Source organism: Danio rerio, chromosome 7 (genome assembly GCF_049306965.1).
Source record: "Danio rerio strain Tuebingen ecotype United States chromosome 7, GRCz12tu, whole genome shotgun sequence".
NCBI classification, from domain to species: Eukaryota; Metazoa; Chordata; class Actinopteri; order Cypriniformes; family Danionidae; genus Danio; species Danio rerio.
In genome coordinates, this window is record NC_133182.1 from 70,060,001 (window position 1) to 70,087,044 (window position 27,044).

The following is a 27,044-nucleotide window of genomic DNA, read 5'->3' on the forward strand; positions in this document are numbered from 1 at the left end:
CAGAACTCAAACGGTTCTTCTCACAGCATTATTCCTAAAACAATCTTCCAATGGGAACCTTTATTTGTAATCATGTTTTTAATAAAATCTTGCAATCTAAAATATGCTGGGCTGTATTAAACAAACATTGGGTCAATTACAGACAAACCCAATAACTGGGTTTATTTGTATAGTTGAATTGAATTAAATTACTTAAATCAACTGTTTTATTTGTCCATAACTGACCCAACTTTGTAATAATACAACCCAGCATTTATAGAGTGTAATAATGATAATAATACATAAATTTTCTTTAAATTAGTCTTTAAATTTAAAATTAGTATTATATTTAGAATTCTGTATTACACGCACACACACACACACACACACACACACACACACACACACACACACACACACACACACAAACATAACCATAGGGCCCTATTTTGACAATCCATGTGCAAAGTCCAAAGTGCAGGGCGCAAACCCATTAAGGGCGTGTCATAATCCACTTTTGCTATTTTAAGGATGGAAAAATCTGCTTTGCGCCGTGGTGCATGGTCTAAAAGGGTTGAGCTCATTTTCTTAATGAGTTATAGGTGTGTTTTGAGAATAAACCAATCTGAGTCTCATCTCCCATTCCCTTTAAGAGTCAGTTGTGCTGTGCCATAGCGTATTTTCTATTTACATGGCGGACTTAAATAGAGCATCTGCAGCACGAGAATGAGAGATGAGCCTCCTCATTCTTTACTTTCGCTTTCACTCTGGTGGATAGGGAAACGTGTTGTATGCACAGACATGCATTAGCCTATACATAATTAAATTTGTTTATTAAGTGCAAAGACTTGTTTCAAGACTATTTCTAAATTCAGGTCTAATTTCCAGCAAACAAATAACTGAACAGTAATAACGAAGTGTGCTTAAAAAACGGAGTTATATCAAACACACATGCTGTGCCCCATATGGTCTAAAGCCTGACAGGTGGACAAATCTACGCTTGTTTTTAATAAAACAAATATTAAATTTATATGAGCACAAATGCATTTGCTATTTAAACAGCGTGGTTTAAAACAACTCAACACTAGCAAACAACAATTGCGTCGCACCTTGCGGCAGGTGTTTGATAGGGCCCATACAGTTGAAAGGCAATATTATTAGCTCTCTTGTGATTATTTTTTATTCTTTTTCAAATATGTTCCAAGTAATATTTAACTAAGCAAATAAACGTTCAGTTCTGGAGAAAATATTATTTCTTGACTGAAATAAAATCAGTTTTTACATTTTTACAAAATGACTTTTCAGGTCAATATTATTAGCCATAAAAAATTCATATTTTTTGATTGGCTAACGGGGAAAAAAAAAAAAAAAAACACTGTTGTCCAATGAATTGCCTAATTATCCTTACTTAGTTTAAGGTCAAGATAAAATGTATTTTCTCCCGTAAGAGAAATTTGTTTTAGAAAAAAAGGTTCAGCTGTACATAGACACCAACAAGACAACATATAACAAACATACATACACATTAAATATACTAATGCCGAGTTCAGACTGCATGATTTTCAAAGTAGTCGTGTCACGGATGTTTTCACACTGCATGACTATCTGGGCTTGCGTTTTGTCGCTGCTTTGTTTACACTGCCAGATGGATCGGCGACAGGAACTTTCACATTGCATGACTTTACAATGGGAAGAATCGCTAATAACTTCATCCAAACTACGTCTCACAGTCAAAAACACGTAGCATATCTTTAGTTATTAACTACATAATGAGAAAGAAGCCTTTAATGGGGTAGAAAATGTACATATTTGCTGACCTGGGTTTGAAGGGAATCAGCAATATCTCCTCAACTTTCTTTTTAGCTTTCTGTATGAAACATCAAACAGACACGGGTGCTCCTGTCCTGTTCCTCCATTTCTTGGGTGCAAATAAACTATAAATGAGCGCTTTTAACTTCTCCCTCAACTTCCCGCTGGACAGCTCCAGATATTCAGCACGCCAAATATCTCATAGGCATCGGCAGCTCATCGGCGGGTCAAAATCAGGGCTAAAATCATGCAGTCTGAACTCGGCATAACCTATTTAAGCCTTCAAATTACACTTTAATCTGAGTACTAATATCCTGCAAAATGACTAGTACAATATTATATACTGTGATCATGGTAAACACAAAAGAAATCAGCTATTAGAAATAAGATATTAAAACTATTGTCTAAAAATGTAAAAAAAAATAATAATAATAATAAATTAAATTTCACAAAAGGACTAACAATTTTCTCTAAAACTGTACATTAATTTTAAAGATATATTGATATATTGATTCCTATTTGGATGGATGAAGAAGCAAACTTTACCTGTTCTGTTACATCTTGGATCATCCTTGGTAAAAAGTACTCCTCGACATATCTGCACAGAAACATTTCAAATTAGATTTATTACTAACTGTTAAACGAGCCCTTGATTTAACCAATAAATCACAGAATGAACATACCGAGGTCGACTCCAAGGTGAAAACCATCGGAATTCCCTGTTGTTGCCATAATTTGCCAAAAGCATTTTAGGACGGATGAATAGTATCTTTCTGTCAGACATGAAAATAGACACATTAACAGACGTAGACATGAACAAATGCTTTGCACTACTGTACTGTGGAAAACGTACTTGTTCAAGAAAATGACTCTGCAATTATATCGAACATTGTGATGCATTACAGGCCTGAGGAAAGAGCACATCAGAAGTTTTGAGGTGCTATGAATCATAAAAAGATGTCATTTAGCTTTTGTTATTTTCTTTACGAGTAATAACACTTACATGCCCACATCACAGATGATGTCCTGGGTCAATGGAGATTCCAAGAGAGACTTCAGAACTTGGAAGCAATGGAGTAAAGTGTCGGACTCATAGAAGTGGTCTGCACAACCGTAGCCACTGAGACATACAAAACATTTGTCAAAATTCACAGAACACAAAACAGAAGATAATCAGTTAGCTATGTATATATATTTAAACAAAAAAATATTTTGTTGGCCAATTAAAATTTTCTATAAAAAAATAAAATAAATAATAATGATAATAATAATGTCAGTTGAAGTCAGAATTATTAGCCCCCTTGAATTATTCACACCCCTGTTAAATATTTTCCTCAATTTCTGTTTAATTTCTAAACATAATAGTTTTTATAACTCATTTTTAATAACTGATTTATTTTATCTTTGTCATGATGACAGTAAATAATATTTGACTAGATATTTTTTAAGACACTTTATACAGCTTAAAGTGACATTTAAAGGCTTAACTAGGTTAATTAGGTTAACTAGGCAAGTTAGGGTAATTAGGCAAGTTATTGTATATTATTACATTATATTATTACATTACATTATATATATATATATATATATATATATATATATATATATATATATATATATATATATATATATATATATATATATATATATATATATAGTTGAAGTCAGAATTATTAAACAACCTGAATTGTTCGCCAAACAAAAAAAAAAAAAAAATATTTGTCAACACATTTTGAAACATAATAGTTTTAAGACCTCATTTCTAATAACTGATTTATTTCATAAAAATGTACACAATCATTTTGTGTTAAGATAACATGAAGGAATTAAGTTAACTTATTTATTTATTTTTTTTTACAAATGTTAGTGGAATGTACATAAAACAATTAAGTTGTCCCCAAAAAAAACTCAAGAATGGGGTTGTTCAGCACATTGTAAATAAGTAGTTTAAACAAAGAGCATTTTTAAAGTGCAGTGTTTTATATATTTAAAAAAAAGATTAGCCAATATGATTTTATGGACATTTTTTTATGAACACTTATCTTGCACATGAAAAATCAGTGATGTTTATTTACATTTTTTTTAGTTAAATGCTGAACATCATGATACTGAAGTAAAGTTGCTTTTATATTCACATTCATTCATTGGCAATTTGTGACATGTTCCCTTATATTGTTTACCATGGTACTTTAAATATTCGGTCTGAAATCACATGCAAGTATGACTTCATTATTTTACTGTGAAGAATGTTGTACTTTGACAGTCATTGCCTGCTAATATGATTTAGAATTTGCAAAGAATAATTTTCTAAAGAAGAAATGTGTGAATCTAAAACCAACTTTGCCTAAATTGTCATGATCAAGAAAGTCTGTTGATGCTGTTGTTGTTATTATTATTATTATTATTATTATTATTATTTATAAAATAGAACTTAAATGCTTCACACATTTATTTTAAGTCAGCAGTGGGTGTTTGTAAAAACATTACCAGATTTCTAGTTCTGGCCCCAGTCTGTACTTGGCTCCTTTCTGTTTGGCAATTTCAATACCTGTTTTGGAGAACAGTACAGTATTTTTTAATGAGACGAGGTCACTTTAAGACCGTATGAACTTCAATGTTACTACTGCGGTAAATAATAAGAACTTACTCTTAAGTATTCTTCCCAAGTTGCCGTCAAAATCCAGCGCCCACTGATTCAATGAGCAAGTCGCCAATGTCACCTTGCGACCCATTTTGCACAGCTAGAAATGATTTAAAATGTATCAAAACGACACAGCACCTGACAGAAGTCATGCAGCAGAACTCAAAACTTTTATTTACTGTATTTTCCCCTTCCGGGACAATTCTTTCGCGTTTCAAAATAAAAGACAAAGCGATCTTGATTAGGAAAGCTAAAATTTGGGCAACAACAATACTGCTTAAAGTAATTTACATTGCAAATATAAAACGCAATTTGTCTAGAGCAACAGGGAAATAACAAATATTTCTGATTGCATTTTATATGTTCAGGTTCACAATTATTAATCTACAAAAACCTAGATTTTTAACGTTGCCAAATGAACATATAAATTAATTTAAAATATAAAATTAAAAGTATAATATAATATAATATAATATAATATAATATAATATAATATAATATAATATAATATAATATAATATAATATAATAATTATTATTATATATGTAATAAAATAATGTATACATTATTATTAAATAAATATATCACTAATAGTATTATGATCATTTCTAAAGAAATTACAAATATAGAAGACAATTTTTCTAGAACAAATAAGAAATAACTAATATTTTCTAATTGCATCTTGTCCTGCTCAAATCCACAGTTACAAATCTACAACAACCTAGCTTTTTAAGTTGCCAAACTTATAATAATAAATTTATAGTCAAGAAAAACTGTAAAAAATATATAATTAAATTTGTGAATAAATGTTATCATTATTATTATTATTATTATTATTATTATTATTATTATTATTATTATATTAATATTATTATGGTAATTTTCAAAGTAATTCAATTTTACAAAAAAAAAATCAAAATCTATAAAATTTGTATAAAGATATTTGTAAAAAAAATTTAACTCTAATTTGTCATTTATTTATCATTTCTAGTCATAGATATATAATTTCTAATGTACAATAACTGCGTAAAGGTGGCGCAACCACACGCCCTTGACGAAGAAGGGCTGAGCTCATCAGGAGTTCATGGCTTCAGGTCGCACTTGTCCAATCACTGACAATGGGACGCATTTTCTGTCTCTTTGATTGGATGTAAGATCATTGCATCACACGCAGAGGTGGGGTTAAACTCCGACCAGAGACTCCCATTTGCTCGTTTCATCATCACACAGTGAACAACATCTGGGCAGCCTGCAGTTGCGCAGCATCACCCCCGAAACAGTAAGCGTTTTGTGATATTTAATAATTTATCTTTTGTTCATTTCAGATATATACAATTAGCTAACGTTACTTATAACAATGCAATATTTATTCCAATTTAGTATTTCAAGCATTACACTTTGCAGCTCAAAATATTTGACATGCGTCTACTTATGCAGGTCTTCACATTTTAGTCAAGACGACTCAACTTTATTAACCTAACAATGATTGATTAGGGTGATGGATGTCCGCAAAGTTAACTTTACACTTATGTTTGCGATAATATATGTTATTGTGTGATAATATATTGTACGTACACACGTTTTAAAGGTGTATTTATATATGTAGCAGGCTAAACTGTCATATCAGATGAGGTAATTACAGCTGTCAGATTGGAGACTGACACTGATACGACTGTAATCTTAGACAGGTAAGCGCGTTTGCAATGAAGTCGCTTTGCACTTTTAGATTAGGCTGTAAAAGCACCTTTTATTTTGACAGAGACGCACAGGTGTCACGTACTCCTAATAATTAGTAGCTCACATATGTAAAATTGGTTTTATATTCGCACATTGGTTCATTTAACACTCCCCTATATTGTTTATCTACGCTACTTTGAATATTTTGATCTGCTTTAGCATGCAAATACGACTTTAAAACAACATGACAATTTAATTAACTCTAAACAACGTATATTTTGATAATCATTAACTGCCATTATGATTTCCCCATTAAAAATTTGCTAATGATACTTTTCTGAAATTATATTATTAAGGAGAATCTCTAAATATGCGAATATAAAACCAACTTTACCTCAGTGATTATCTCTACGCGACACATGATTGGATGTTCACCACAATTTCCAGTCTTCAAAATCTCTTTCAGTGTTATGTCATGGTGTACTTTTGGTCTTTACTGTCCATCATCAAGAGGAAAACTGTTTTCATTCATTTTCCTTTGGCTGAGTCTCATTATTCATCAGGGGTCACCACAGTGGAATGAACTGCCAACTTATCCATAAATGCCAGCTGCAACCCAGTATTGGGAAACATCCATGCACACTCATTCACACACATACACTACGGCCAATTTAGTTCATTCAATTCACCTCTACCACATGTCTTTGGACTGTGGGGGAAATCGGAACACATGCAACCTCCACATAGAAACGCCAACTAGCCCAGCCGGGGCTTGAACCAGCAACCTTCTTGCTGTAAGGCCACGGTGCTAACCACTGCGCCATCATGCCGCCCAGAAATTGTTTTTTATTTAATTAATTTACCTAATTGTTAACTAAATTGTACATTAATAATTGTACATAACCTAATAAGAAATCTAATTTAAGTTATTAGTGACTGAAATATGCTTGTATTTTATCAGTATCAGAAACTCTGCACTTTGAAATTTTGTGAACTTTGTGATGTTTTGTGAACTCTGTAATGTTTTTATTTAATTATTACATGTGAACATTTTTGTATATTTATATTTTATTTATACTTACACCTTGGTATGTATATTTTTTATTGTAAAATGTTATATGCTGTTCTAAAAATAAATAAATAAATAAAAGATTGGGTGTTTAAGAGCCGTTTAAAGATTATAAAAACATAGCATATCATTTGAAACCTTTTAAAACTTTTGGTGTCATTTCCATAATTGTTTCGATTAAAAAGAAAATATGCGTAGATCATGTAGACATGTAGAGTCTCTCTGGGTCTTAAAGGGATAGTTCACCCAAAAATGAAAATTCTGCCATCATTTACTCATCTTTTAAGTGGTTCCAAACCTGAGTTTCTTTCTTCTGTTGACTACATAACAAGCTGAAGAATGTTGAAAACCAGCCGTTGACATTCATAGTAGGAACAACACATTACTATGGAAGTCAATAGAAACCCAAACTGGTTTTGAACAAGTAAAGGGTAAGTGAATGAAGACAGTATTTTAAAATTTTTTTTGGTGAACTATCCCTTTAAATGGTTTCAATTATCTATTTCCAAATTTAAAGATGTAGGGTTTTAAATCAGAGTATTTATGAAGTCCTGGCATATCTTTACTTACAGTGGTAAATATTGCATCTACAAAAAAAAAATATATATATATAAATATATATATATATATATATATATATATATATATATATATATATATATATATATATATATATATATATATATATATATATATATATATTATAAAATATCTATTTGACAGCATTTTGGTTTTCAAGTAGATACACTGCAGTCTTAGCATCCTTAAATCAATTTACGTACAGTGTAAAATGACAAAACTGAATCTGTCTTTGTGACGAATAAACCAAATTAATTGAGTTTATGATGGCATGGTGGTGCACTGCTTAGCACTGTTGCCTATTAGCAAGAAGGTCACTGGTTTGAGTCCCAGCTGGTCCATTTGTCATTTCTGTGTGGAGTTTGCATGTTCTCCCAGTGTTGGTGTGGGTTTCCTCCAGGTGCTCTGGTTTCACCCACAGGTCAAAGACATGCACTATAGATGAATTGAATTAACTTAATTGGCTTTATAGTGTGTGTCTGTGAATGGAAGAGCGTATAGGTGTTTCTCAGTACTGGGTTGCAGCTGGAAGGGCATGCGCTGTGTAAAACATAGGCCGGAATTGTTGATGGTTCATTCTGCTGTGGCGACCCCTTATGAATAAAGGGACTAAGCCGAAGGAAAATGAATGAACGAGTTTATGATATGTTAATGGAAATGAAAATCACAGCAGATTGTTTATCTTAAATTAAATAAATGCTTCATTTTGATCACTTCTTTATTTCATGTAGATTTGCTTCTTAATTAAATAATTAAATAATAATTAGACGTTTGTCCTAGAATATTAGACAAAGGTACTTTTAAAGGACATAACTTTTTTTTTTTTTCAGTGTGAACAGAAGGTTTCAATATACTCCAGTGTTTAGGAGCAGTTATTTGTAGCTTATAAATGAACATTTAGAGCAAGCAATGACACAGGTTTCCCTTAATTATTTTATTTACCTGGTTTTAAAATGTATTTCAAAATTTATAAAAATCTTCAAGTCTTGCTATTGTAGGCCTATATCCTGATTCTTGAATATACGCAAAACATTTTTTGTGTCTTTTGACCAAGTGTGCCGCAAGCCTGCGTTTGAGTGAAGGTCTCGGCCGTTAGATCGCCCCCTGGGGGCTGGCTGCAGTACAAGTCATAAAGCCCACCTCCTCCGTGTTAATGAAGGAGACTTGAGCCCAAATAAAAAAAATTATTACACTTGCAATAAAATGTCCCGAAAGATGGTTCTGGTCGATTAAGGCACTGGTTATTGTGCTGAAATAGGTGCAGATCTTCATTTTTGTAAACAGTTTGTTTTTAGCAGTAATTTAATGCTGGGCGTGTCATCGTGATTGACAGCTGTGATTGACAGTTTCTCAAAGCAGCGCGTCTGAGCTTCGGCAGGAGACTGAAGTGTTATTATTCGATTTCTTTGTTATTTTACCATGACAAAATGAGTTCAGCAGTAAACTATAGTTTCTGACATACATGATCCTGGTGGAACACTGTTTATTCGCTAAGGTCAGGGCTTTTTTCGGGCTTTATTAGTTTGCTGATACACGCCTAGCCACCCAGATGGCAAAATACACTCGGACCAGTTCGGCTAGATTCTCGCCTGCCGGAGACTTACCCCTCAGAGCTCAGACTGACTACCTCTGCTGGACCTACTCCGGATGCCTGGACTCACTGCCCGATTACAGCCCGAGTCAATCAAGCCAGATGTGGCGGCCGAGCCAGCCGGCGCTGCCGCATGCGAGCCGGAATCAGCCCGCGACGCCGCGAGTAGGTTATGTGTGCTGCGGCCCGGAGCTGGCGCGATTAAATATATAAAACCTTCATATTTGTTAACGTTATTACATCCATTTGTGTTGATATGACAGCAAACGCATGCTGAGAAGTTCGGGGGGCGTGGTTGATTTTACATAAAGCGTTTGGTTGGAAGCTCGACTCCGCTCATTTTCGCGGCTCCTCCTCTGGGTCCATCAGACAGTCCTTCTGCGCATGTCAAGGCTCCAATTTCAGCAGTCTTTTGCGACAGTTTGTGCCCGTCAAGCAGGCGTTTTGCCCTCAAGGCCTTCAATGGGAAGAGGGGCTGTCGCGTCGTCTATATTTTTTTAAGTCATTGCTTTTGACAGCTTGATTGAAAATGAAGTACTATAATAACATGTAACAGTAACACACATGCTTTTTCCCTTGATAAATTATAACTCATTTCCATAAAATAATCTTTACTGATAATGTTATCAGGTTGACAAACAAATATTAAAATCCATAAATCAAAAACATAAAGCCGTGTCTATGTTGTACATTCAAAAAAAAAGAACTCATTGGATGAACTCAATTTAATTGAGGGCAGGATTTCCATTTAATAAATTTGTTTAGCACCAACTAAAAAAAGACAACTATTTACACAATTAAATGCAATTGAGTTGGTCCAACATGATTTTATCAAATCAAAGTTTAAATACATTTGTGTTTTTATTTAACATAAACTCAAAGGTCTGATAATATCATGCATGTTTATTATGTGTCATACATTTCGAAGTCTCTTAGTTTTAGTTGAAGTTACTGTATGCTAAAGTAACTAAAAGCCATTTTTAAGCATTTATTTATTCATTTTCTGTTTGGCTTAGTCCTTTTATTAATCCGGGGTCGCCACAGCGGACTGAACCGCCTACTTATCAAGCACGTTTTTACGCAGCGGATGCCCCTCCAGCTGCAACTCATCTCTGGGAAACATCCTCACACACTCATTCACACACACACACACACACACACAAACACACACTCATACACTATTTTGTCTTTGGACTGTGGGGGAAACCGGAGCACCCGGAGGAAACCCAGGCGAACACAGGGAGAACATGCAAACTCCACACAGAAATGCCAACTGAACTGACCCAGCCGAGGCTCGACCTAGTGACCTTCCTGCTGTGAGGCTCGAACCAGTGACCCAGCAACCTTTTTGCTGTGAGGCGACAGCACTACCTACTGCACCACTGCGTCACCCATTTTTAAGCATATTTCATAAATTACAGTTGATTGAGACTGACCTCAGAACTAATTTAAGGACAGTTATTGCTTACTGAAGCAAAGCAACAAACTGCATTTTTGCTAATTAAGCTGCCAACACCCAAAGGATGGGTGCTTCTGCAATGTGCCAATCTCAAAACTCAAAGCATTACACGAAAATCTTCTAAATCTTCCAACTGAAGTGAAGATTAAGCTCTAACAGGTCTTTCTATTAACGTTAAACAACTAAGTTTACTGTTATTGTCAGTGGCGTAACGTTAGCGGACGGGCCCGCAGGGCACGCACCGCGGGGGGGCCCCGCGTGATTAGGGTCATAACCCGCGTCATAGCCAATAAAGACGCACCGCTGTTTCTCGCCGCCGGTTCTCATTAAAAAATGAATGACTTCTGGCTACTTTGACGCTCTCGCCGCTTTCGGTTTGTGATCGCTCCTCAGTTTGTGAAGGTTTCCCCGCGTTGTCGCTCCACTCCACCTCCTTTCCCCGCTCCTCAATTTGTGACAGATATATACACTAGATATCGCGTAGGGACCCTGAGCATGCGTCAATAGCGCCGCCACATTGGTACAGTGCTCCCAGGACAAATGTCATTCAACCGCACTAGTCAAGACAGTGTTATTACGTGAAGATGCGGGACTTTAGCGCTGTCTACGGGTGTAGTAACGAGCAAACAAAGAAAACAAAGCACAAAGGCAGAACACTTCATAGGTAAGATTAGGTTGTTTACGTTTTTGTATGTTCTGAAATTTGTGCTAAACAGGTCACGTTTTTGATGATAACAGTCACTTACTGCATTCACCATAAGGCAAAGCAGCTCCAACTCGCTCTAAATACTCGGGTTATGCTAGTTCTGTTGAATAAAATCAGCAAACAATGCAAAAGAAATATGACGAGATGCTGTGGTACCAGAAACTTGTATTGTTGGCTAGTGAAGGAGTCCTTCATAATGGAGATTCATTCACAAACGAATCGCTCCCTCTGTCAGTATGAGCAGTGAAAGCAGGAGGGGAGCTGTGTTTCAGGACACGAATTTGATCAAATTTAACAAGGAGGGTGAATAGTACATTTCTGTACACACAAACACAAGCTTTTTGTCAGAAATGCCCGTGCGGTCACTGATCCATCAATGTAGAAAAGTGATGTAAAATTATAATTTTTGTAATTAAAAAAAAATTGCATACTAACATCCAGGAAAACTCCCGATCATAGATATATGTGTATATGTGTATATCTCTGGCTCTGCCCCCCCTCAACTGGGGGCCCCGTCGGTGATCCCTGCAGGGGGGCCTCCGCATTTTGCGCTACGCCACTGGTTATTGTCAACATTTCCCTCTCCTTATTCAATCCCACACAAAGCAGGCTGGGAACTACAAATCCCCTAACCTAGTTCGACCAACAGAATTCACTTAAGTCAGTTTAATGGTTTACAAATTTAAGAGGACTGAACATGAAACAGAAATTGGCTGAAGAAATTAAAAGAATTGTGTTGTTTCAGCTCATTAGGCAAGGCAAGGCAAGTTTATTTATGTAGCACATTTCATACACAATGGCAATTCAAAGTGCTTTACATAAACAAGAATAAAAGAAACAAGTAAAATAAAAATAAAAACAAATAATTAAAATGCGTAAAAACAAAACAAAACAAAAACAGGTAAAATGTGATATAAAAGAATGAAGAAGAAGAGAAAAACATGATAGTGCAATCTGTCGGACGCAGCACAGTGCTCATTCAGTAAAGGCACAGCTAAACAGATGTGTTTTCAGTCTTGATTTGAATGTGCCTAATGTTGGAGCACATCTGATCATTTCTGGAAGCTGATTCCAGAAGCGAGGGGCATAGTGGCTAAAAGCCGATTCACCCTGCTTTGACTGAACTCTTGGAACTTCTAGTTTATATGATCCTAATGATCTGAGTGATCTGTTAGGTTTGTATTCAGTGAGCATATCTGTGATGTATTTAGGTCCTAGGCCATTTAGTGATTTATAGACCAGTAATAATACTTTAAAATCTATTCTGAATGTAACTGGCAGCCAGTGTAGAGACCTGAGGACAGGTGTGATGTGCTCTGATTTTCTGGTTCTGGTTAGAATTCTGGCTGCAGCGTTCTGGATGAGCTGCAACTGTCTGACTGACTCATTATAAACAGGTAGTTTGAACAAGCATTTTTGTTTTGGGTGTAGTAAAATAGATGGCATTGCAAAGTGTTTTTGGTCATTTTTCTGTTTGTTTGTGTAGATTATGACAGTTTAAAAGATGTGTTATCATTCTCTAATACAGTTTTTAGTTAGTAAATCATCCATTCTTTTGCTATTACATGTTTAAAACATAATCAAATACACTGAATAAAATATTTTTGCTACTTGCTCAAACTACTTATTTAAAATGTGCTGAAACAACACAATTGTAGAGATTTTTTTGGGGACAACTTAATATTTATGTTTAACTTGCTTCAATTTGTTAAGCTCACTTAATGGATTTGTGTTAGGACAACCTGAATGAGTTGTGTGGACCCCTGCATTTTTTACAGTCCAAGTGGAACAGATCTCTTGGTGTGGTACAAGTGTAAGCCATAAAATATGCTTTTAATAAAAGACATGTTTGCTGTGCAGAGCAACTATCCAGTGCTTGCATAACATAAGCAAACAACTGACAACCTCATATCAGCCTAGGAGATAACATTATACATCAGCGCACTAAAGAAAACAACCTTGTCCGTACTGACACTGAAATTATATAAGACTTTATCCTATAATAAGTCATTTTGCTAAACCATAGACTGTCCTACACTCTCAGAAATAAAGGTAGAAGAGCTGTCACTGGGGCAGTACCTTTTCAAAAGGTACATATTTGTTCCTGAAGAGTCCATATTGGTACCTCAAAGGTACATTTAGATACTGATATATAGCTTTGAGCTACCACTAAGGACTCTTTGGGTACAAATATGTACCTTTTAAAAAGGTACTGCCACAGTGACAGCTCTTCTACCTTTATTTCTGAGAGTGTATGAACTTTCCCAGCATATTCAAATAAATAATTAAGATATGTCCTTACTCTTTCCTCTACACATTCATTGTTATTTGTTTTTGCCGGTGCTTGGGGCGAGTTTTAGCTTATTGTGTGCGCTTGAACGCGGATTCACAGTAGCAGTTTTAACATGGAGTGACACGACATCTGACGTACAGATGACACTGGCACATGCCACTGAGTGTAGAGACACTTCCGGTGGCACGTGCAGTTTTCCACTGTCATGTGTCACTCGCTGGCATGTGTAGTGACCTGTGTCACTCAGAGTGTCGCGCTGCATGTCACTGCAGTGACATCGACACCCGGCGAAGTTTATGACATTAATTAACACGAGCAAAACCATATTTAATCATTACGCGACTTTTAACCTAATTTATCGCGTCGCAAGTTAGTTTATTTGCTGAGCTACTCCAAGATGTTTTAATTTAAACGCATTTATTTTATGTATTCGTAGTCATACTTCCGTACGTAATATAGTCATTTGACAGTACATGTCAGTCAAATTTATTGTGGCATGCTTATGTATGGGAGGGGTTACACTTATCTGTTGTACTGTATATTATTGCATCCTGGCAGTTCCTTTGTTCCCTACAATATGGACTTCTCTATGTTTTTAATTCATTCATTTATTTTATTATTTAACTTACTTTCATTTTAAGGTATTTTAAATAATATCCTTTAAAAAGTTATAATAAAATGCATGTTGAAAACTCATAACATATATGCATGTAAGATAACAGGTGTCATTTGCCTAATGATTTTTAAATATTAAAGCAAAGAGACTTATAAGATTAATGTGCTTATAACGTGCTTATACTGACACCTACTGGCACATGTCACAAGATCACTGACTCTGGCATGTGTCACTGACATTACTGGCATGTGTCTAAAAAGAGCCACTTGACAATAATGATGATCAGGGTTACACATAGGCTGTTAATATATTTGGGCCCAGGGGCCCACAAGTTATGTGTTAAAAGTGCGTTGCATACATAGTACCCCCACCACTACTCACCTCAGGGGCAAGGAAAAAAAAGTTCAGGCTCAGGAATTTTTTCCACTATCAGCCCTGCAAATGTCATGAGTTATCATATTTAGCACATATACCCTACGGTTCCTATCATATGTGTGTTATCTGTTATCTACGGTGCACTTTGTTCTCCTACCATACACATACAAGTTGAAGTCCTCCTGAATTATAATATATTTTTCCCCAATTTCTGTTTAATGAAACAAGATTTTTTTTCAACACATTTCTAAACATGATAGTTTTATTAACTAATTTCTAATAACGGATTTTTTTGCCAAGATTTTACTAGATACTAGTATATAGCTTAAACTGCAATTTAGAGACTTAACTAGGTTAACTAGACAGGTTAGGGTAATTAGGCATGTCATTGTATAACAATGGTTTGGGCGAAGCAGTGGCGCAGTAGTGCTGTCGCCTCACAGCAAGAAGGTTGCTTGGTCGCTGGTTCGAACCTTAGATCAGTTGGCATTTCTGTGAGGAGTTTGCATGTTCTTCCTGCGCTCGCGTGGGTTTCCTCCGGGTGTTCCGGTTTCCCCCCACAGTCCAAAGACATGCTACAGGTGAATTGGGTAGGCTAAATTGTCTGTAGTGTATGAGTGTATGAGGGTGACAGGCCCAGACAACAGGCCGGCCGGAATGTGTAAAAAAAAAAGTCGTTATCATATGGACAAGTCTAAAATGGCTTGTTCCAAAGAGCCGACCCTGCAACCATACGGGACTAAAGCCTGGTTTATACTTCTGCGTCAAGTGAACGGCGTAACTCATGGCGCAGGCAATGCGCGCAGCTGTGCATTTATACTTCTGCGCGCTGTCTCTGTTGGTCTGCATTAACACTTCCTAAACGCTAGTTGGCAGTGTGGTGTAAATGTTCCTCTGTGTCGAGTTTTTTTCGCTTGTTTTGCTTTTCCTGAACACTTCCTGGTTGTACAAGTGACTCAAACTCGCTCATTTTGAGACAGGAACCGGCGGACGTGCAACAACTTTAACTATGAGGTAAACACAAAACAAAACTTTCCATCCGGAGCTCCTTCACGGGACTCCACACTTGTAAACAATCGCTCGCGCCATTCGCGCAGCTCTCGGTCCCGCCCAGACTCGTCAGAGTTACCAAGCCGACCAATCACAGAGCTTGCGCTACGCGTTGTTGCGACTTGTAGTTACATTTTTTGAGAGGTGCACGTCAGCAACGCCGACGGCCACGGCGAAGGGCTATGCGTCAGCGCCGTAGCATACGCCGGCGTTTGACGCAGAAGTATAAATCAGCCTTAAGGCAGAAGAAGAAGATTGTTTAACAATGGTTTGTTCTGTAGAAATTGAAAAATGGGAGAGGCATTGGCGCAGTAGTGCTGTCGCCTCACAGCTAGAAGGTCGCTGTTTCGAGCCTTGACTGGGTCAGTTGGCGTTTCTGTGTGGAGTTTGCATGTTCTCCCCGCGTTTGCGTTCTCCGGGTGCTCCGGTTTCTCACGGTACAAAGACATGCAATACAGGTGAAGCGGGTAGGCTAAATTGTCCGTAGTGAGTGAGTGTGTATGGATGTTTCCCAGAGACTGGTTGCAGCTGGAAGAGCATAAGCTGCGTAAAACATATGCTAAATAAGTTGGTGGTTCATTCCGCTGTGGCGACCCCAAATTAAAAAAAGAACTAAGCCGAAAAGAAAATTTATGAATGAATGAATGAACAATTGAAAACAATATTGCTTATGAAAACTAATAATATTGATCTTAAAATGGTTTTAAATATATTAAAAACTGCTTTTATCCTAGTCAAAATAAAGCCAATAAGACTTTCTCCAGAACAAAAGTTATTATCGCAAATACTGTGAAAAATTCCTTGCTCCATTAAACACCATATGGAAAAAATTTTGACTTCTGTATGCCAAAGACAGGTTATAGCTTATGCTCTTCCTAAATCTCTAAACCTCACTCTTTCAGACAATCATGATGGCATCTGACAGGGTGAGAAAGCGGCATAAGGGCAGTGCCAATGGTGCCCAGACAGTGGAGAAGGAGCCATCAAAGGAGCCGGCGCAGTGGGGAAGAGCATGGTAAGTCACTCCACAGTAGGGCTGCACAATATATAATTTCAGCATCGATATTGCAAAGTGACCATCTGCAATCCTACAATAGTCATATCACAATAATAAACCATACATTTTTAAAAAATATTTGAGAATGACTGAATAACAATATTACACATCTATTGTGTTGATGTGTGTAGGGAGGTGGATTGGTTCTCTCTTTCGGGTGTGATCCTGCTGCTCTGCTTTGCCCCCTTCCTCGTCTTTTTCTTCATCATGGCATGTGATCAGTACCAGTGCTCCATAAGTCACCCTCTACTGGATCTCTACAACGGTGACGCCACCCTGTTCACCATCTGGAACCGGGCTCCTTCCTTCACATGGGCTGCTGCCAAAATCTACGCCATCTGGGTCACATTTCAGGTTTGCACAATTACTATGGATAAAAAAAAGTATTATTTTGTAAAAAATGGAATGGTTATGGACCTGAAATGTATGATTTGGTTGTGTCGGCTCTAGGTGGTGCTGTACATGTGTGTTCCAGATTTTCTGCATAAGATCCTTCCAGGCTACGTAGGAGGAGTTCAGGATGGTGCCCGTACACCTGCAGGTAAACTGAATTAAACAGTATGTTTTATATTAACTGATATTAGCAAACTGTTCAAAAACAAAGGACAGTGATGATGACATAACAAATCTTACCTTGATGAAGACTTAGGCTAAAACAAAAGATGTTGTGTTTGTGTCGGACACTGGGGGTCTGTTCTTCATACGTGGATTACTCAGTTAGCTGGATTTGGATATTGACGATTTGACGTTTCATTCTTCAATGCTGATCCGAGAGTTGTTGTCATAGCAACAGTTCTGCTAGGTCAAACCTGATCGGGAGCAGGTTTAATTAATATAAACAGGATTAGATTGGCTCGGTTCAAGCAAAGACAATAAAGTATGTTCCGAATTCTGATATTTTCTTACAGTAGTAGTTATGTACACTTGGGAAAATGGTAAATATTTTAAAACTATATATATATATATATATATATATATATATATATATATATATATATATATATATATATATATATATATATATATATATATATATATATATATAAAGTTATAGTTATTAATAAAATAAATAAAGTTATACACATTAATAAACTTATGCAATCTGCACCCTCGAAATGAAAGTTCATAGATTGCCACCTGGTGGTGCAAAGAGAAAACTTATTGATATGAACTTTTTAGATCGCTTTAGTACAAAGGAGTTTTTTTTTTTTTTAAAGCAATAATATATTTATGCAGTCATAAACATGTTTTGACAGTTAATATGCCAGTGATATGATGCTTCACGAAAGTTGCAGACGCCTTTACCAATATCAAAATGCTTTTGTAAACAACCAGTTATTCTTTACACCGATTAAAAAAAACGGCTACTATAATAAAGAAAGTCTTTTCTAAATGTAGAACTAAATACATTGATTTGCATTGAAATACATGATGGATACTCTCGACACATGAAAGTGTAAAGCCTGCAGCTCACAACAAATGTGGAAGGTTATTGCGTGTCATATTTAACAAACCTGCTAATTTGATGTAATTTTGCTCACATGGATAATTGAATATTATCAGATGATGTTATTATGCTGCTGTGCCGTCAGCCAATCGTTGCATTGCTGATCATGATTTCGAGGATTGATAGATCTGTCCTTCACAACACACGAAGCGATCTCAGATCAGTTTATTCAGACATTCTAATCTGATTCTCAAACTTGTTTGAAGAACCAAATTAGCAAGAGATCAGTTATCAAGATGAAAAGACCCAGGATCTGCCAAATCATCTTGAATCATCTTGATTCGTATGAAGAACGGACCCTGGGAAAGCAAATTGTTACTTGTTTATCTGCTGTGAGATCAGTTGACTATTGGTTTTGTGTGGCAAAAGTTATCAAAAAAAGTATTTCACTCAGGTATTATGGGTGTGTTTCTCTTTCTCAGGTCTGATTAATAAATATGAGGTCAACGGTCTTCAGTGCTGGCTCATCACTCATGTTTTATGGGTGCTTAACGCTCAGCACTTCCACTGGTTTTCGCCAACCATCATCATTGACAACTGGATCCCTCTGTTATGGTGCACCAACATCCTCGGCTATGCTGTGTCCACATTTGCCTTCATTAAAGCGTATCTGTTCCCCACCAACCCAGAGGACTGGTGAGAAAAATTATTTCTGAACTACATACTCCATAGTTTAATTTAGTTACAAGTTTAGAGAGATACTGCACATGCCACACAGGCCTCTCTTTACCTTATTATAAATTAGTATTTTATAAATGATTTTTTTAACCCTAGTGTTCTGTTCAAATTTAGAATGCATGACTCTATAGTGTCATGGCTTTGCAATCATAAAGTCTGATTATAAAGGAAGTCAATGGGACAAAAACAGCCACCAACATGATGAAAGGGTAGTACATTTTCCCAGAGTGTACTGTTGAATTTTTGAACATTTTCAAAGCATTTTCCTAAAATATGTGTCGAAATAGGGGTTACGCAGTGGCGCAGTAGGTAGTGCTGTCGCCTCACAGCAAAAAAGTCACTAGTTCAAGCCTCGGCTGGGTCAGTTGGCATTTCTGTGTGGAGTTTGCATGTTCTCCACATGTTCGCGTGGGTTTCCGCTGAGTGCTCTAGTTTCCCCCACAAGTCCAAAGACGTGTGTGTGAATGAGTGTGTGTGTGGATGTTTCCCAGTGATGGGTTGCAGCTGGAAGGCTATCCACTGCATAAACGCATATGCAGGATAAGTTGTCGGTTCATTCTGCTGTGGCGACCCTGGATTAATAAAGGGACTAAGCTGTAAAGAAAATGAATGAATGAATGAATGAATGAATGAATGAATGAATGAATGAATGTGTCGAAATAAGATTTGTTGCCAAAAATCATTCCATTTGCTGAAACACAAAGAAAGTTGTGGCCAAATCAAGCCTCAAAATTACCCTAGACTGGATGAAAACATCCCTAACAGCACATGAGATTTAACAGTCATTTGGAAAAATATTTAATATTTTATGAACAAAAAAGAAAAAATTTGTTTTGTTTAAATTATGTTATTTATTATAAAATACACAGAAAATATGAGAAATTTTTGGAAATAGGCCCATTTTACAAGGTACCTGGAGTTAAACAATTGAGTTGTTGCATTTTTGAATCCCTTCAGTCGATCTCTGTGTCTGCCAGGTCCACTTTTAGCTTAGCTTAGCATTAATCATTATATCGGATTAGACCATTAGCATCTCATTCAGAAATTGTGCCTGCTGATGCCATGGTGATGGCAGCAAAGTTTGTTTATTATTATCCCAGAATCAGGGTAGATTTCATAGCCTTATTAATCTACAAAATAGGAACTCCTCACTTTTCTTTGGTCTTAGTACAAAAACACATTTTACTGGACTGTCCTGCTTTTAATGATTCCAGAAGACTTTTTTATGAAATAAACTTTTTTTAAAGGGCACCTATGGTAAAAAATCTACTTTCCAAGCTGTTTGGACAGATCTGTGTGTTGGTATAGTGAATAGACCGTCATACTGGGGTGATATGAACACACCCAGTCCTTTTTTCTCAATTTAACTACAAAAAAAGGGTCGGCTAATTGGAGCTGTTTTCAAATCGATCGCACATTACGTAGGTGTGCGTTTACCCCCCCCCCCCCCCCCCCCCCCGCCCCCCGAATTGATTGACAGCTGCGCGCATTAACATGTTCCGGTAGTCACGTGTATATGTCAACAAGACTAGACAGACATACGCAAAGCAACCGGGAATAAAAGGTCTGTTCTGTTCGCTAGGATCAGCAATCATCATCAAATGTGATTAAGAGTAAGTTTCACATGTTTAAAGTGTTTTAAAACAGAGTATGTGTGTAATTAATTACAGCGATTTACTTCAGCTTTACTTCATCAGCACAGCCGCGTGTCAGAACAATTATAAAAGAAGATGCTTCAATCCCAGTTTGTGGAAGTTAAATCAGGTTTATTTTGTACATTAGCATAACAGATATCCACACAGTACTTGAGGTTAGCCTTAACTAAGCTAAGCGCACTCTGTCTGTCTGCCTGCCTGCCTGCCTGCCTGCGTGCGTGCGTGCGTGTGTGTGTGTGTGTGTGTGTGTGTGTGTGTGTGTGTGTGTGCGCGTTAACTTTGTAACGATATTGTGTGTGACTCATCAATGCAACTTCACAATACTGATTAGTAAAGGTTAGTTCTTACTGTAGTATCTCACAAACGGTTTGTGAGACCTTCCTTTAAAGGGTCACGAAACGCCAAAACACATTTTTTGAGCTGTTGACAGTCGTATATGTGTCCCACACTGCTAAAATTACTATTAGGACACCTATATTTCACTAAAAAGTGTAAATTGGTTGTTTTTGCGTTATTTCAAGTAAATTCGTACTTCCGGTTTGAAACGAATTTTTGAAACTGCATCACGGTCATGACATAATAGCGTGTATTCCGGCGTGCAGACTGGGCGTCTGTGCCAGAGTGAGTCTTATTACGTCTTAAAGTGTGATGCATTAATGCATGAGTAAGGCTTGGTTCAAACCAATCAGCGCGCTCTATTGTGCAACTTCATTAATATTCATTACTGTCACCGTGTTTACACGACAGAGACGCCACGTTGTGTTGGCAAAACAAGCGTTAAGTGTTGCTTTTATTGTTTGCAGCCGTTAAGTTTCGTTTTCATTTTCTCCCTGTGAGAGCTCATCTGGAGTCACGTGAGGATTAACAGTGTACGCGACGCTCGACAACAATAACTTGCGTGTCTAAGGAGGAACATTGTTTACCTGAGAGCTGTTCTCATCTGCAAACGCTGAGATCCGGATTTGCTTGTAGTCTTCTCTTCATAAAGATGCGGTTCTAGTTGCTGGTGATTGTCCTGTCTCTACAGATTTGGTAAGTGAGCGACCAGTGCTCTTTGTTTATTCAGTTTGTTCGTATCGAACTAAGTTAACTATTGCACCGAGGGCAAACATGTTAGCACCACAACCAAACTTTAACCTCGTGTGGGGTTTTTACCGCATTTTCTGATGCTACCTGTCGTGTGCATCTAAGTTTCTGGGAAATGCAGAGGTTTTTTTTCTCTCATTCGCCGTGCGATATCAAACATTGCATGAAAAATACAGGCTTAGAGCAGTTCCTCGAATCAAATATCTCGTTTGTCGCGAGGGGCATGAATGAATTCCCTGAATGAAAGAGCCAAACTGCTGTTAAAGTCCAACATTTAATAATTTGGCAAATAATTCGACTACAGATGTCCATGTAGGTTTAACACCATCACTTTCTCCTGTGTGTTTATTTTGACTCTGAAACTCGCGCGTGCCCAAATAGACTCTCCCACACCCTCCCACTTTAGTTCCTCCGACACTCCCCCTAAACAGAGCTGGACTCGCCCACTTTTCTGACTTTTTTAAAAGTAGAGGTGTGAAAACACCCTGCTGAAACAAGGGGGTTTCATGGCCCTTTAAGTCTGTCTGTTGTCTGACACAGCTGAGGGAGGAGGCATGTAGAAACAGTAGGCGGGCAGAACTCGGCTTAAAGGCGCAGTACGACAAAACCACCCCCTGCTGGAAATCAGTATAAAACAGCATCTTGTAAAAGGTATAATGAAAAATCTGATGGGTATTTTGATCTGAAACTTCATATACACATTCTAGAGCCGCAAAAGACTTATATTAAATCTGAAAAAAGGGGTAACCTAGGTGCCCTTTAAAGGACATTTTTAGCTAAGCGACACCAGGAATTTATTTTTTGAATTTTAATCAAGTTTTAACGTTAAAAATTTTATTTAATTTTTAATTCATTTGTTTGTTGATATTTAAGTGTACATTTATTATGGAAATGTTCTTGCCATGAAAACAGCCTTGGTTGCTGAAATGGCATTAAATAAAAACTACAATACATTGGTCTTAGTACAAAATATAATTTCATTATTTAATTTATTTAATAATTTAACTTATTTTTAATTATTTAGAGCAAGACGCTAATACTCTAATCCGATTCAATTATTTATGCTAAGGTAAGCTAAAACTGGAGGATTCAAAAATGGTAAAACTCAATTGTTTACCTCCTGGTGACTTGTAAAATGAGGCTTTGTTCAAAAAAAAAAAAAAGTGGAGTTTTCCTTTAAGTATAATGAAATATCCTCTTATTTTTATTTTTATTTTTGATCTGCAGTAAATTCACAGGCAACATGTTCTACAACTACATGATGGGAATTGAGTTCAATCCTCGTATAGGAAAATGGTTTGACTTCAAGCTTTTTTTTAATGGCCGGCCGGGTATCGTGGCATGGACCCTCATAAACTTATCCTATGCAGCTAAGCAGCAGGAGCTGTATGGTTACGTGACAAACTCTATGATCCTGGTCAACGTTTTGCAGGTGAGTCATTGAGCCGCTAGGTTTGATTTTAATTTTCAGATATTTCTACTTTTTTTTGTATTTGGCATTAAGTGTTTAAACCAAGATGCAATGTAAAACTTAGAGCAAAAGGCTCAAAAACAGCTTATATTAAGTTGATAGGCCAAAAAAAGAGATACACTTCTTAAATTTGAACTTAAATTAAAGAGATAGTTCACCCAAAAGTGAAAATTTACTCACCCTGATTCCAAACCTTAAGTTTCTTTATCTTGTGTAAGACTGGGGTGCCAAAACTCAGTCCTGGAGGGCCGGTGTCCTACAGAGTTTAGCTCCAACTTGCTTCAACACACCTGCCAAGATGTTTCTATCATACAAAGGAAGAGCTTGATTAACTTGAGTTTGATTAAGGTTAGAGCTAAACTCTCCAGGACTGAGTTTGGGCACCACTGGTGTAAGATATTTAGAGGAAAGCTGAAAGTCACTGACTTCCATGGTAAGAAAAACAAATACTATGGAAGTCAATCATTACAGGATTTTAGCTCCCTTTGAAATATATTATTTTGTGTTTAGCAGAAGAAAGACAGCCAAACAGGTTTGGAGGAAGTAAAGGATGAGTAAATGAGGACAGAATTTTCAGTTTGGGTGAACTGTGCCTTTAAATATGTTAATATTTTGCACCATCCTTTATATCGCCCGGTTATATGAGTTGAATGATATTTAAGTGCTTAATTGAATGATTATGAAGCTCTATTTATTATGTAGGGGTTAAATGTTATTTAGTCTTTTCCAGCAGATGTGTACAACAGGTTATTCTGCAAAGTTTTAATCATGTTGATAATTAAGAGTGTTTCAATACAATACATCCTACACAATACTGTAACATTAGCCTTTCTAGAGTTAAAATAATGTAGATTTGTTTCACAAGTAACATGTTTTGTTTGCAGCAATGCATCGGATGTCTTCTTTCTTCATTTTCTCATATTACAAATTTGACTTATCTTCTCTAAGGCCGTCTATGTAGTGGACTTTTTCTGGAATGAAGCCTGGTACCTGAAGACTATTGACATCTGCCATGATCATTTTGGCTGGTATCTGGGCTGGGGAGACTGTGTGTGGCTGCCTTTCCTCTACACACTTCAGGTACGCTTCTGAGCAGATTTTGCAGGGTCTGGTTTGTGTTTCATGTTCAATCTACAATTGCGGATTTATTATTTCGAGCCAAGTACCTCGGTGGCTCAGTGGTCGCCTCACAGCAAGAAGGTTTGCTGGTTCAAGTACCGGCTGGGCCAATTGGCATTTCTGTGTGAAGTTTGCATGTTCTCCCTGTGTTCTCCCACAGACCAAAGACATGCACTATAGGTGAATTGGGTAAACAAATTGGCCTTAGTGCATGTGTGTAAATGTGAGAGTTTATAGTTGTTTCCTAGCACTGGGTTGCAGCTAAAAAGGGCATCCACTGTGCAAAACATATGCTGGATAAGTTGGCGGTTCATTCGGCTGTGGTGACCCCTGATGAATAAATGGACTAAGCTGAAGGAAAATGAACAAATTCACCTAATGCGCATGTCTTTGGATTGTGAAACACACGCGAACATGTGGAAATCATGCAAAATCTACACAGAAATACCAACTGGCCCAGTCAGAACTCGGACCAGCCTTCTTGCTGTTAGGGCAACAGTGCTAACCATTGAGCCACCGTACCACCTCATTCTTCAGACTCAACATTGCATATATTGCGATGTGACTATTGCGGATGCGCACATTGCAATATCGATGCTGAAAAGATATATTGTGCAGCCATAATGTGGATTATGTAAAGTGGGTTTTGATTCATATTCTTGTTTTTTATTTAGGGACTTTACCTGGTCTACAACCCCATCCAGCTCTCTACGCCCCACGCAGCAGGGGTCCTCATCCTGGGTCTGGTGGGCTACTACATCTTCCGCGTGACCAACCACCAGAAAGACCTTTTCCGTCGCACTGAGGGCAACTGCAGCATCTGGGGTAAGAAGCCCACCTTCATCGAGTGCTCCTACCGATCGGCCGACGGCGCCATTCACAAGAGCAAACTCATGACCTCTGGGTTTTGGGGGGTGGCGCGTCACATGAACTACACGGGCGACTTGATGGGCTCGCTGGCGTACTGTTTGGCCTGTGGAGGCAACCACCTACTGCCGTATTTCTACATCGTCTACATGACCATCCTGCTGGTGCACCGCTGCATTCGGGACGAGCACCGCTGTAGCAACAAATACGGCAAGGACTGGGAGCGCTACACTGCGGCAGTTTCCTACCGCTTACTGCCTAACATCTTTTAGATTTCCATCAATTCCCAGAATGCATTTCTGTACAGGACACAAAGGTGAAGGCCCTTGGCACGCCCCTTACTTCTGATTTTTTCCTTGGCCTTTTTATATATTTCAATTATAGTTTCTAGACACGCCCCTTGCTGCTGATTGGCAGCGCCCTTGGCGTTTTTTGATATTTCAACTATAGTTTCCAGACACGCCCCTTACTGCTGATAGGCTGCCCCCTTGGCCTGTTTATGATATTTCAACTATAGATTCTAGACACGCCCCTTACTGCTGATAGGCTGCCCCCTTGGCCTGTTTATGATATTTCAACTATAGTTTCTAGACACGCCCCTTACTGCTGATAGGCTGCCCCCTTGGCCTGTTTATGATATTTCAACTATAGTTTCTAGACACGCCCCTTACTGCTGATTAGCTGCGCCCTTGGCCTGTTTGTGATATTTCAACTATAGATTCTAGACATGCCCCTTACTGCTGATTGGCTGCTAGTGTGTGTACAGCAGGACAAGCACCGCTGTAGCAACAAATACAGCAAGGACTGGGAGTGATAGACTACAACTGTTTTTACGGCTTATCTCCACCAATTCCCAGAATGCATTTCTGCACAGGACACCAACAGAAAACGACCAACAGAAAACGACAAAAATCTGAATAAAAAAAAACCGGCAAAACAAACACATCCATAACGCAAGAAGACCTTGATCTGTTCTGATATTTCACCTATAATTTCTAGACACGCCCCTTACTGCTGATTGGCTGCAATTGTGTTTTGGGACTTGATTCAACACTATGGTCAAAGGCATTTGTAAATATGTGATCCTGGACACTGAAAATAAGAGTCAGTTTTTGTTAGTGAGGAAATAAATAAATAAGTTTTTATATATTTATGGAAGAAAAAGTTTTACATTTCTTCATGGAAATTGTAGTAAAATAAAACACACACACACACACAAATGGGGTCCAGGGTCACATGTTGCACCTGTAATCTTTATATGGCAGTGTAAAATTTTGAGAATGAAAGATTTACTGAGATTATTTTGCTTGTTATTGAGTGAGTGGTTGAGCGTGTGTGTGTGTGCATTTACTATATATCAGTATATCAGTACAAGGTTATCATGAACTGGTTATCTTGATGAACTGCATTACAGAATGACAATTCAAAAAATGTCCTAAGATACTGTGATAAGCTTAAGAAATCTTAATGTTCTTGCCTTTGAATAAGCTCTATTTTTCTTTTTTTTCTTCTTCTTCTTCTTTGTTTTTTTTTTTTTTTTTCATTTTTTTTTTTTTTTTTTTTTTGATGTGCAGGAGACCTGAATGTATAGGTAATAGAGCTCATTTTTGATCAGGATGTAAGTAGACAAAAGTCTAGAAGTCCAGAATATTCATACTACAGTTATCATATCTATTCATATTTTTTATTATATTACAAACTACTGAAATAAAAGTTTCTTACTTTGTTTTTGATTTTTCTCTTGGTGAATATATTTAAAT

General features: G+C 37.1%; 2 protein-coding genes and 1 long non-coding RNA gene across 6 annotated transcripts in view; 1 reads left to right on the forward strand and 2 right to left on the reverse strand.

Annotated features, from left to right (window-relative positions):
- The window catches only part of nadsyn1 (NAD synthetase 1), a 31,947-nt gene extending 27,346 nt beyond the window's left edge, over window positions 1–4,601 (reverse strand). The window contains exons 1-6 of the mRNA NM_001099253.1: window positions 4,436–4,601; window positions 4,276–4,336; window positions 2,792–2,908; window positions 2,642–2,695; window positions 2,472–2,561; window positions 2,335–2,386 (exon numbers count right to left, since the gene is read on the reverse strand). Coding sequence (NP_001092723.1) covers window positions 2,335–2,386; window positions 2,472–2,561; window positions 2,642–2,695; window positions 2,792–2,908; window positions 4,276–4,336; window positions 4,436–4,520 — 459 coding nt within the window. The 5' untranslated portion in view covers window positions 4,521–4,601. The remainder of the gene's footprint in view (window positions 1–2,334; window positions 2,387–2,471; window positions 2,562–2,641; window positions 2,696–2,791; window positions 2,909–4,275; window positions 4,337–4,435) is intronic.
- dhcr7 (7-dehydrocholesterol reductase) overlaps window positions 1–27,044 on the forward strand; it is a 36,740-nt gene extending 9,696 nt beyond the window's left edge. Inside the window, exons 1-9 of one of the 4 annotated variants that reach the window (XR_012382320.1) lie at window positions 5,651–5,708; window positions 16,747–16,859; window positions 17,033–17,255; window positions 17,352–17,442; window positions 18,831–19,044; window positions 23,055–23,259; window positions 24,247–24,378; window positions 25,092–25,763; window positions 25,831–27,015. Coding sequence is in view for 2 of the 4 variants with exons in the window: in XM_073906269.1 (XP_073762370.1) it covers window positions 16,747–16,859; window positions 17,033–17,255; window positions 17,352–17,442; window positions 18,831–19,044; window positions 23,055–23,259; window positions 24,247–24,378; window positions 25,092–25,556 (1,443 nt within the window). In the remaining 2 variants the exon portion in view is untranslated. Of the gene's footprint in view, window positions 1–5,635; window positions 5,709–16,746; window positions 16,860–17,032; window positions 17,256–17,351; window positions 17,443–18,830; window positions 19,045–23,054; window positions 23,260–24,246; window positions 24,379–25,091 lie in introns of those variants that run through there. The other 3 variants (XR_012382319.1, NM_201330.2, XM_073906269.1) reach the window with 3 other exon arrangements.
- LOC141375185 (uncharacterized) lies at window positions 5,639–12,330 on the reverse strand. The gene is made up of 3 exons (XR_012382803.1): window positions 12,071–12,330; window positions 10,601–10,995; window positions 5,639–6,843 (listed from the first exon to the last, which is right to left on the reverse strand). It is a non-coding gene; the product is annotated as an uncharacterized lncRNA (long non-coding RNA).